General features: G+C 32.7%; 1 protein-coding gene across 2 annotated transcripts in view; it reads right to left on the reverse strand.

The window, feature by feature from the left end:
- Positions 1 to 13,132, reverse strand: part of RALGPS2 (Ral GEF with PH domain and SH3 binding motif 2) — a 154,812-nt gene that overhangs the window by 13,336 nt on the left and 128,344 nt on the right. Inside the window, exons 13-17 of one of the 2 annotated variants that reach the window (XM_043485809.1) lie at positions 12,453 to 12,604; positions 9,198 to 9,252; positions 6,108 to 6,185; positions 4,395 to 4,500; positions 3,757 to 3,849 (exon numbers count right to left, since the gene is read on the reverse strand). In XM_043485809.1, coding sequence (XP_043341744.1) covers positions 3,757 to 3,849; positions 4,395 to 4,500; positions 6,108 to 6,185; positions 9,198 to 9,252; positions 12,453 to 12,604 — 484 coding nt within the window. The remainder of the gene's footprint in view (positions 1 to 3,756; positions 3,850 to 4,394; positions 4,501 to 6,107; positions 6,186 to 9,197; positions 9,253 to 12,452; positions 12,605 to 13,132) is intronic. The other variant, XM_043485810.1, reaches the window with a different exon arrangement.

A 13,132-nucleotide genomic window follows, 5' to 3' on the forward strand; every position in this document is an offset into this window, starting at 1 on the left:
AAGAATCAAATTGGCAATACATAGCTGATCTGACAGTTTATAGTTTATGTCAAAGCATACAGCATGATTTTCTAGTATCTTTTCTTAGACCCCAAAACCTCTGCATCAATTGCTTTTTTCAGTAATAATAAAAACTCAAGCAATATAAGCCCATTCACAGAGTCCAAATGCCCTCGACCACCAGCTGAACCTCATCCTGCTCCCAGAATTTACCATCCTTTGGGGTGTAGTCCTCTGGACCTTTCTCTCTGCATTACATCAAAGACTTTCTTGTCGTTGTTGGTTTTCATATACAAATGGGGGTATACTTATACTCTGACTTGTGGTTTTTACCTATCAGTATTTCCTTAATAATAAGTATTTTCAGTGTTTGCAGATTGCTGATACTATAAATATAACAGGAATATTCTTCTATAGATATTTGTGCACTAGCTTAATGATTTTTCATAGAACAGATTTTCAGAAAAAGAGTCACTGGTTATTAAGTTAAATGCTGAGTAGGACTGTCCACCACAAAAAAATACCAATTTAAATTTCTGCCAATTGTGGGTCATAGTCTGTTTCCCTACATCATGGCCAATGCTACATTATCAGTCTTTAAAATTTCTGACTAATGGTCAAAAAAAGCATCTTCTTTAATCTGCCTTTTTAATAACTAGTGAGGTTCATCACCTTTTCATGTATATTAACCATTTATATTCACTTTCTTTTTATCTCCCTATTTCATCTTTCTACTGCTGTTTTATTCTTACTGAGCTGTGGAAGGTCTTTATACATGTTACAGGCTTCTTTTTCAGGTGTAGAATTGGTTTTTATCTTATCTAACAGTATTTATTCACTCATTACTATGCAGAGAGGTTCAAAGATATCTGCAAACTTTTAAAAGTTATAATGAATATGCTTTCATTAAAAATATTTTTACAGTGAATGCTTTCATTTTAAAACATTAAGAAGACATACTCCTCTCTTGTCTATTCCCAAGTCTGCTCTTTTCCTCATGTGCAAAAAAAAAAAAAAAAAAAAATTCATACTTTAGAAAGTAATAAAACAGGTGCAGGCTTCCAGATTTCTTCCTCCTGCATTTATTTACATATAGGAACAGATATACTTTTACTAGTGACTTTTTTCCTCCTCCAGCTTTTAATTTTGAAAAAGTTCAAACTACAGAGAAGTTGAAAGAATGCTACAAGGATTACCCATATATATACATTTTGCATTTGCTTGATCTCTTTGAACATTTCAATGTAAGCGTCAGACATAATATTGAACCCTAAATATTTCAACATCTATCTTCTAAGAATATACTGATTTTACTATATAATCACAATGATTCACATTTAAGAAATTTAATGGACATAATCATATAAAGTCCATTACTATAATTTCTTTGATTGTCCTAATTATGAACTTTATAGCTTAAAAAAATCACCTCCAAGATTAGACCAAGGTACATACACTGCATTTAGTTCTCAAGACTCTTTTAAAGTTTCTCTTAATCTAGAATATTCCTTCTGTCCCTCTACCCTACTCCAGCTGTCAAATTTTAGTCTTAAGAATCTAAGCCAGTGGTCTTACACAATGTTCCATGATGTGGATTTGATTGCTTCCTCATGATTAAATTTTTGACAAGAACACCACACAGGTGATGCTCTGTTTATATATTTTAATCCCACATTTACTGCTTATATATAGCCAATATTTTCTTTCAATTTGCATGTTAACTTTTGTTTGAAAATGATTAAAAATCTTTTTCTCCACTGCTTTTAGTTCTATGCCCTTTTCTATCCTAAAATTGGATAAATATAAACATGGACTTGTTTCTATACTGCTTTGTTATTATCATTCTTTCTTTAATCTTAACAGTTTAAACTAGAAAAGATGAGGAACACAGTCCATTTCCTTGGCACTCAATCTGGCTTCCTCACAGCCCACTAGGCTCTAATATCTAAACATTTCAAATGCATTATTTATCACTTCATATAATTAAAAACCCAAACTAGCTGTATAAGTACCAATACCAAACACAAAAGGATACTTAACATATGTATTAGATGACAAATTCAGTTATTTTATCAATTCTCTAGTTTGGCTTCTAATTAAAGTTAGGAAAAAACAAACAAAAAAATTTATACAGTTTACTTCCTTATAATAGTCAACTAAGTGAAATCTAGCCAAGTCTCTCAAAGTGGCTAAGTGAACAGTTAACTATATCTGAAGATGATAATTTAGCTATATTAACCTCTTTTTTCCCCCTCCTCTGAGTACAGCAATACTAACCAGAGGCAATTACTTTGCAAAACATTCTAGTGAAACTAAACTGTAGCTTTGTCAGGTATGTGGGCATTCTAGTCTATTTGACTAGAATATAAAAAAACAGTCCTTCACCTCAATGTGAGGACTAGATCTAGACATTTATAATATTGAGCAAAAAGGTTGGTGCCTTTTAGGTACAATCCAGATACAATTAAAAAATGATGCAATGTATTATTTAAGGAAACCTAAGTGGCAAACTCTAAAGAAAAGCAAGGCAATGATTAACATAAATTCAGGACAGCAATAGGGTATGGGTACAGCTGATAAAGAAAGGCAGGTGATGCTATCTTATTACAGCACTTCCCACATTCATGTAAACCAAAACTGTGTTCTTCTCTATCCCTGGTTTGATTAAAGGGCTAAACTGTGAGAATAAAGAAAAGCTTCTCTGCATAATGATAATTTTTGAAGTTGAACTTACAACTGGCCTCATCCAACCAAACTTCAAACTAGGGATTTTCTTACTAAAAGGAAAAAACAAAACAACAATAAAACACCAAATCCTAGTAAATTTAGTCAAAGTATTTGGTGAAGTAATACCTGATATTAAAATATACACATGCAATATGTATATTATTGTTTTTAAGAGTCAGCCATTGTTGGGGGAAAAAAACATAAAGTGATAATTGCCAAAAAGAAAAAAAAAGGGGGCGTTTCTGAATTACACAGTATCACTAGGTAATTTATAAATAGTAAAAGAACTTAATTTTTTTTTCAGTGTCTTCCTTACCTTTCCTCAATATGGTAAACCACTTAATTCCCCCCACCCTCAAAATACACAATTTAGAAATAAATTCCTCTCCAAGAGATAATGCAAAACGGAAAATTTTCCTTTCAAATAGTGTATCACTGGCATACAAAAGCAGAACAGCATGCAAAAGAAGATTTATACCAAGATTCTACATTTATAGCAAGATTCTACAAGAAAAGAGCTTTTCGAGGCTTCTTTCAAGCATAAGAAGGTGACCATAGTAACCTTAGTAACTATTATTCCTCTTCACTGTTGGAAAAATCACTCAATCAGAGGCTGAGATGGAAAGAACTGCAGATGCTGGTCCTAATTTTTCAATACTTTACAAATCAGGAAATGACACTCTAAGGCAACAGTTTTCAACCATTTTTCTGAACAAAAAACCCCAGGTTTGGGAGGGCTTGGACATGAAGATAAGATAACGGCAGGGTGCAGTTTTGACATTTGCAAAGGAAAAACAGTATTTAAAAAAGGAACTTTAAAATATGGAAGTTATTCCAAGACCTTTCTTGGGATGGTATTATTAAACAAAAATAATTCCATTACAATACTCATACAAAGAAAGTCTAAGAACTTCTGGGTTACAAAGTGGGGAAAAAACCCCAAACCCTCGCATCCCATTAGGACTACTTTTCTTACAACCACATAGAGGCTGTGAAACTATGCTAAAGACTTGGAATAGGAATACTTACATGTTTTCTTTCTGTAGCCTTTAGAGATTTGGCAGCATAGTAGAAAAGCTGCGTCCCACACAAAGCCGCCCAGTATTTTGTCCAAGATGCTACCTGGAGAGGACAGACACATGAATATACTACTCAAATGCTACCGGCTTCTCAGTCACTCTGTTCCTCATTGCCAAAGATCCTTAGCTCCACTTCACTTCCACCACCTTGGCTTTGAGTTTCATCACTTTTGAAATCTTTATCTCAAATATTCTTACCACATCTACTTGATACATTCTACTTAAGACTGACAAAACAAAATTGGCTGAATTCTGTTTTTTAGAGTTTTTTGCTCTCTCTATTTTCTATTCCTTCTAAAAATACTCCTTAACAGGATATACTTTCAAAATTCTCCAAGAACTATATTAGGGAGCAAAGAGAAGTACAGGAGCATCTTGATTTAAACACCTTAAGTGTATAATTTAACCAAAATCTATTAATATGTAGCAGGTATAACACTTTAAATAACATTGTGATGCAAAGGTATATTTTAAATTATTTCAAATGTATTATATATCTGGTTTTGTTTCAATTGTCTTCATATTTTTTTAGGGTCTTATTCATTTGCTTATTTTTAGACATGTTTTAAAATATAAAATAATTCTTACTGTAGGCTTCTTGCCTTCTTTTAACAAAGTTTTTCTCCTGAGAACACCTTGAATAGTAACAGCCCCTGGATATAGATGTACTGCCAAATCCTCTGATTCCGCAGAACTATAAAAATGAAAAGAAAAGAAGATATAAGCACTTGAGTAATTATCAAGTAGGTATTTAAATAAAATGTAATTATTTTCAATTTTAAGACTGTTACTTTATTCAGAATGAGAAGACACTGACAATTATAAAGGTTTACTGATCTGAAATTTACAAGCTGTCACAAAATAAATCAGGCAGTTATTAAAGTCAGCAGATGGTTAAAAAACACATTTTACTGCATATCTGAACAAGCATAATCCAGAAAGAATACAGTGATTCACTTTAGTAAAGAGTAAATTAGGGATTCAAGACTTTTCTTCTCAACATGCCATACTGCAGCACTGCTGAAACCTTTTTTTCCCCAGAAGAAACTCAAGTCCTGGTAGGAAAGGTGAGGATTCTATATGTTAAAAGTCTTTTTTTAAAAAAAAAAAAAAAAAGTCTTTTTAGGCATATAAAACTCAAAATAGAAATATCAGAAAATCAAAAAAGGAAAAAAAAAGCAAAAGAAAACCCATGCTCAATTCTAAAGTAGGTGAGAGAAGTAAAAAAGGCAATTAACAACATATTAAAAAAATCAAACTTTCTGCAATAAAATTTAATGACATTTTAATGTCATCAGTGCATCTAAGTGATTATAGCCTAACAACTTTGCAAGAAAGGAATAACTAAAACTCAAGATTGCTTTTTCTTGTATCTTAAGAAAACCATCACAGATAATCAAACACTTAAATATCTTTCCCCAACTCATTTAAGGTCCTATAGTTAAGATAAGAACAATTTTTATGAGTCAATTAAAACATATACACTGATGAAAAAAAAAAATCTCTCATTCTCCAGTGATTTGACGTGAGCTGCAGAATTCCTACAACAGTGATGAAAACTGAAGTTTGCCAGTTTATCTCTTTTTGATTGTTTAGGTGTTCTCAATGACTTAAAAACCTAGAAACCACTAGAAATTTCATGCTGGAGCTATTTATATCCAAGGAGATTAGACACTATTAAACTGACATAAAATTAACTTTAAAATGTTTGCTATTGCATTGTCTTATGAGAATTGGTTGATTATTCACTACCATTAACCTCCAGTCCCCAATCAATCTACCATCTTTATTTTCTTCAGCAGCTAATATAGTGCAGAAGGAGATCAGGATTAACTAGGTAAACAACCGAATGAACATGAGTTAAATACACAAATATTATTTCATAAAACAGACTTGTTTAAATTCAGACCTGCAGTTAATCTGAAAAATCCTTAAAAAAGACAAACTGAATGTAGTAAATTCTTTGATTGCAGCCTTTGAAAAACAAGTGGGTTTTTGCACTGCTCCTCTAACAATCAGCAACGTTAGAAAGACCTGTGCAGTTAAAAAGCTACTGATATGAATTATTTAAAGAATGTGACATAAAGATGCAAGTTTTAGCAATTAGCTCTGTGGATCAGAAAGAATACTTCAAATTTATCTCTAGGTTAAACCTTGGAAAGAAAGTTTTCACGGGCATTTTATTTAGCTTTGCAACCAATTAGCTGAGAAAGAACGGAAGTAATGTGAGACCACAATTATGAAAGCCAGCCACCACCACCAGAGGGGAGTTCTGTGGCCCTGAGTGCAGGGGGATTGTACCTGCTGGCCTTCATGTGGCTTCGACAGCCAGTTCGTGCCACTCTTGTCACCGGGCCGAGAGAATGGTATAATCTGTTCCTGTTGGATTCCATTATAAATTGCATATATTACTTTTATTCACAAAATCATCATCAGTAACCTAGAACAGTATAATAATTTCGTGTAATACAGCTTTCATAATAATTTCTTTGTGTAATACAGCTTTCATAATAATTTCTTCGTGTGACACAGCTTTCTAAATCCTACAAAAGGATAGTATATGATTGCTCCTTTTTTTTTAAAAAAACATGCAGCACAGATTTTAAATTATTATTTTCTTCTACCATTGACTATAAATATTTAGGGTTGCTTCTTAGTTTAAACCATGTATTTATATACACATTCATTTTCACAAATTTACTAAAATAATTAAAGAAGTATTTATATCCAAACAAAGCCTGAAATCCTTTTGTTTATATTCCAGTTCTTGGATTCCACTTTACATATGGTACCTGAATTTACAGAATAATAATTTTTTATTATATGCCCCTATGAAGATACCTAGAAGCAATGTGATCTAAAAACTTAAAATTAATGGGATCTAAACACCTTATTTTCCTTTCTCTTATATATTAAATCTAAAAAAAACACTACTAAAATACATAAACTGAGTAAAAATATAGGCTTTATTTTATTTTCACATCAACTACAAGAAATACACGATAAAGCCAGTAAATGATTTAAAAAAAATGGTATGAGTTAACTTTCATCCAAAATGGCATGTGATACTTAACAAAGTAAATAAACACACACACAGAAACACTGATACTTTGCCTAGAAAAAGCCAAAAGTAGCACTGTTGATAAATGATATTTAAAACCAAAAGTTTTATTTTAGCAACTTAAGTGGCAAAATATTTGATGTCTATTTTCAAAGTTCATTGTCCACAAGTACAACAGTATTTTAAATCCCAATTCTTTATTCACTTTTTAATATTTCATGTTTGAATCTTGCTGGGCAGCACTGATTTGATTTCAAAGTGTTCAAAAGAGCCACTGATTTAAACTTGGCAAAAGCACAGTAGATATTTTTGGCTGCAAATGTCTGCAAAGCAAAACATTTGTCAAAAGAAAAATACTATTTTGAGATGTGACGGTAACACTGTTAAATACCATCGTCCTTAAGTAACCTGGTGGGATAAGAACAGATTATTTAACACAACACCATTCTGGTTACTTGATTACTTCTCATGCCATCAATATTTTTTATCTAAATACAATACACTATAATCAACTTTTGATGATACTATGTTCTTACTAGAGGGAGAGAACTAACAAAACAATTTGTACAGACAGCATGCCAGAGGCAACTCTTGCGATCTTCCTGATTCAGGCAAACCCAAATAAAGAGACTGACATAAAAACGTGGAAGAGAAATAATATGTAAAAACAAATTGTTAAAAATTTCCCAAAACAAAGAGAATAATACTTAAGAACACTGGTAGTTAGAAGTGTTCAAAAGTATTTTGAAATATTGGATATGCAATTAAAGTCTTTATCACCATGGTAAGAAATTTTCACGAAGCTTCAAGAACAAGGAACTACTTTTCCAATAACACCATGAAATTAACCAACTGAAATATGTATAATTCAATTTCAGATGTATAGCGAGTATAACTGCTTCTATTAAAAAGTGACTGGTAGGGAGTTAGGTAACTAAATATTTTCAACTTCATCAATTTTAATATGACATTCAAAATTCACCCTAGTCTGATTGCTCAGAAACTTATTGCTTAGTGCATACACAAAAGGAGCAATTATTCTACTCAAGGTTCAAATATTTTAGCATGACAATGGCAGAACTAAAATGATCAAAGAGAGCAAAATTTGAATGGATATTTATTAAATAACAATTATTTGCTCTGCTTGTCTACATTTTCAGAAAAATCTTATACTGAAAGATCAACACAGCATATTTGCTGCAAGCAGATGACAGCTTTTATAGATTAAAGCGTCAAGGGAAAGAGAACAGAATGTGACTTATATTATTTATTTAAGTATGTGTCTGTGTGCTTTCTGGAACCTTTTAATTAATGACAATTTAAATTCAAACTTTCATCTACTTATTTAGAGTATAATTTAAAATGTATAAATTAGCAGAGAATGAAACTGATCATTTCACTAAATACCTTAAAATTACTTAAATAAACCAGAATTTAAGGAAAAGATTTTACTTTTGTACATGTTAAGTAGGTAAGCTGACTATGATTGGTTGTTATTTTTTTAAGTTATCTTTTCATATTTTATTTATTTATTTAAAAAAAAACTTATTTTTGGCTCTGCTGGGTCTTTGTTGCTGTGCAGGCTTTCCTTTAGCTGTGGACAGCAGGGGCCACCTCTCCAGGTGCGGTACGCAGGCTTCATTGTCGTGGCTTCTCTGGCTGTGGAGCACCAGGCTCGAGAGTGCGTGGGCTTTAGTAGTTGTGGCTACCGGACTCCAGAGCACAGGCTCAGTAGTTGTAATGCCCGGGCTTAGCTGCTCTGAGGCATGTGGGATCCTTCCAGATCAGAGATCTAACCTGTGTCTCCTGCATTGGCAGGCAGATTCTTTACCACTGAGCCACCAGGGAAGCCCTGATTATTATTACTTTTCAGTTACAATTTAAAATGTACTAAAAATCAAATATATGTGTCAAGTCACCAAATAAAATGTCTTTACTAGATAATACTGAATTCCAGGCTTACGTATTAACTTTTAATTTCTGCCACCAGCAGGAAGCCTAAATAGTCCTTTTATATGTAATAAATATTATGTCTTAAAATTCACATTATCATATACTTTGTTGTCATTGTTTAGTCCCCAAGTCAAGTCCGACTCTTCTGAGAGCCCGTTGACTGTAGCCCGGGCTCCTCTCTCTGTGGGATTTCCCAGGCAAGGATACTGGAGTGGGTTGCCATTTCCCTTTCCAGGGGATTTTCCCAACCCGTGGATTGAACCCACCTCTCTTGCACTGGCAGGTGGATTCTTTACCACTGAACCACTTGGGAAACATCATATACTTAAAAATAAACAAATAAACTCAAAACAGTTTAAATGGACAATTTTTCTTACCTTTCAAAAGCAGGCCATGAAGTCTCTTCACTTAGTTCAGAGCCATCACTGCTACCTAAAATCAAAAGTTATCTTATTTTTTTAAACATCATAATTATAGTTTAGATTTTACTTTTTAAAAGTAAATACTCTAGCTGTGCTTATTCACATTATTTGTGGGTGAACATCTCCATATCAATTCTTCATTCTAATATCATTGTGCTTGATTTATTTTGCAATATACTAGAATAGAGTTGACAAGTCTACACAAAGAAACAAAACAGCGTAAAACATTTTTATATGTATACTTGTGGCTTAAATTGATTACATTAGTAAACACTTTTTCTACCATCGGAGAATAAGTACATATAAATACACATATAAGTATACAACTTTTCCTTATTAGGTTTGTCATAATTTAAGACCAATATAATTACAAATTCCTTAGAGGTTCATGGTATACTTCCTTTTGCATTTTTTTTAAAAAACCCATTACTATCCTAAGGATGAAAAACTCAATGAAATTCAACTTTTGTCTTTAGAGGCAAGGCAGAAGAGGATGGAATCCTTAAGGAAAAAAAAAAACGTACCATAACAATGTAAAAACTTTCTCTTAGAGACCCAGAATATCAGTTAAAATAGAAAAGTTTTAAATTAGCTTAAATGGAGGGGAAAGAACTTGGAGAGTCCAAAACAGCTTAGGTTGATTTAAAATTTATTTTAAAGATAATCAATAATTAATTTGTCCTTTGTGTATCACATTGAGTCATCTATCAGACTTTCATAACCAGGGTTCTTTGAGAGGCTCAAACTCGAACACTATAAAGAACCCATTATGTGTGATGGATTTAACACCTCTTCCATGCATGTAGAATGGTACAAGTTATGTACCATCCTTGGAAGTACTAACAATTACTGAAATAATTTTCTGGTTGTGTGGCTCAGATAAGAAATTGGATGTAATCTGCTGTTGGTAGTGGAGGCTTGTATGTTATTTTTGACATGTAGAATATCATGTGATAAAGACTGAAAATTTAAGCAGTAAGTATGACATTTGTAGAAAACAAGTTTCTTCCAGAAGCATGGACTTCGAGTAGATATGCCTCCTTCAGCTGGGCAAGACTGTTCTGGGTTATCCAGGACATATATGTCATGTTAGAAAATGTCAGAGGCCATAGTTCCAAGCACTGGTTAATTTTTCCAGGGTACTTTCTCAGAGCCTCCAAGACATAAATTAATATTGTATGTAAAAGTTACAGCTAAGGAAAAAATCTTTTTGTTATTATGAATTGTGTGTGTATATTAATAACTACCAGCTATGATTATAAACTTTCTTTTCAGAATGTTAAAGGTTTAAAGGAAACACCCTGGAAAGTAATGCCTATGTCTAATGTTCTTAATTTATAAATAAGGATATAACAATCCTTACTGTTTACCTACTTAGCCTTGGAATAATTAAACAATAAATACAAAGGCAAAAATCGAATTAGCCCCTTCTTGTTCTAAAAGACAGTTCTCTAAAATAAGACATTAACTGTAATGGAATGAAAAAATTAGGTAACTATCTTGTGGTAACCAAAAGAACATCTATGGAAAGTAAAAGTCACAAATAGAGAATAATCATCATTATAATATTTATAAGTATTACAGAAAAGGCAAATATTTTATACTAAATTGAGAGCTATAATTTTTAAAATTACTTTTTTTTTTTTGCTTAAAGTAACATGCTAGATTCCAGAACACATTTTTTTAACTAGAAAAAGCTTCTTCCTCTCTCTTTTGCAAAATTATTCTGTGTACTACTTTTCAGATTGAAGTTAATATTTGCATATAGGCAATTTACAGTATTAATGAAGAGATATTTCAGGTGACCAACTTGTCTTCTGTTTTGTAAATTTTGCATCATTTGCATTTATAAAAAGGGAAATACTGGAATAAAACTGCTGAATGGAGCTTTCCAGCTCCGAAGCAATTTCAGGGTTTGAAAACTTGCAAGTGTTAAAAGAAGTCAATATGTTCAAGAAAATGAACTACTATATTTCTTTCTACTGATTGTTCATCAATATTGAGATGATCGTATTAATAGTAATAGACTAAGCCCTTGAGCAACCTTGGCAGTTAATCAGAGAAGACATTTTCCTCCTTTATTTCTTTTAAAACATAAAAATAGCATCATATAGGGATTTCCTAACTATCCAAAGAAATTATGCTCAGCTAGAAGGTTCAGAAAATAAATAACAGTTTAGGAAGTAAAAACAAACAAATTCTTCTTAACTTCACGTCCTTTTCCAGTCCCGGTTTCCTTCATAATAGCTATCTCTATTTTCTTACCTCTCATTCTCTAATCTACTCCAGCCAGGGCTTTGCCCACAGTATTCTATAAAGCAAATCTAGTCAAGGTCACCAAGTGACTTTTATTTTGCCAAATTCAGTGATCAACTCCTGTTCTCATCTTATTTTCTCTTTTGTGCACTTGATATGGATACATTCAATACATCCCTCCCTTCAGAGATCCTTCCTCTGCTGGGCTTTTGTGATACCACATTGCTTTTCTCCCTACTTCAGTGGTCCCTCACTTGTAGATTCCTCTGATGGTTGACCATTTTAAAAAAAATGACACCTCCAAATGTTAGCAAGTCTACTCTTATTTATTTATATCCTCTCCCTCTGTGACCTTATCTGGTCTCATGGCTTAAGATACTACAAATACGCTAATTCTTATACCTGTATCTATAGATGTGACTTTACCTCCTTAAGCTTCCTATTCATACAGTCAATTACCTACCTGACAACTCAATACGGTAGAAACATGTCCAAAATGGAAATTTTAATTCCCCAAACCTAGTCACCCTTTACAAATACCTCAATACCTACAAATGGCTGCTCTTCTAATGTTCTCTGCCTAGGTAACAGCACCACCATCTAACTAGCTGCTTAATCTAAAAAAAACTGGGAATCATAACTCATCTGCCCCTTTCCTCATTCCTACATTCCAACTACATGCGGTAACCAATTCAAACAGTGCCTGTTCTCTTCCCCACCATGCCTCGAATGCCTCCCCTTTTGAAGTCAAAAACATCAAGCACTTTTCAAACCATCATGAATTATTAATTTTAGCAGCTACTAGTAATGTGATCTTATATCCACACTTTGCTACTTTGCTTTTATCAATTATTTTTTCTACTTGTAGTAGGGTTAATCATGCTTTTCCAGCCGAGTTTTCTTAGAAGTCGGATTTTACATAAGTTGGAACCCTCTCAGAGAATTATTTCTCACCTATTGATATTCCACTAGAAAGAGTAGAGCTTTCAGCTTGGCCTCGAGATGGTGCATGGGGCTCCATGACGCTATCATCTAATAGATGTCTTGGCCCTGCATTTGGGAACGTTGCACTCTTAAACTCTGCTGTGTTCATTTTATGAATGAAACTGGAAACAAAGAGAAATATTTTTCATATCTTTCATTACTGTTACTGATTCAGTATATAAAAGATACTCTTACATAAAGATTCAGGATATAAAAGATGTACCTGCTATCCTGAACTTACTTCTGAACTCTCATACTAATGAACACACAGATTTTACCATGAAAGCCTCAAGCCAACAGTTTAGGGAAAATTTTTTTAGAAAACCAGGCCATATCTACCTATATAACAGAAAATACTTTATCTTGATGCTTGGGTTCATTAAAAACTATTTTCACATTCACTTTTGGAAAATGTCTATTAAATTTTCACAAAAATCATGGCAAAGGTGAACTGTGGGGTCCATTTTGAGGAAACAATCTTGTAAAGCTAAACAAAAAGACAGTTTCCCTTTCTTTGTATTTTGTTATAAAAAGAACAGTTTTTATATGCTTTATGGTGACTTGTTTTGGTTAGGACAAGCAATGCCTCATGATACAAGTTATAATTTAAAATGGAAATAGTGTTTGCTTTCCTGATTTTATTTATGATG

Source organism: Cervus canadensis, chromosome 13 (assembly GCF_019320065.1).
Source record: "Cervus canadensis isolate Bull #8, Minnesota chromosome 13, ASM1932006v1, whole genome shotgun sequence".
Taxonomy (NCBI): domain Eukaryota; kingdom Metazoa; phylum Chordata; class Mammalia; order Artiodactyla; family Cervidae; genus Cervus; species Cervus canadensis.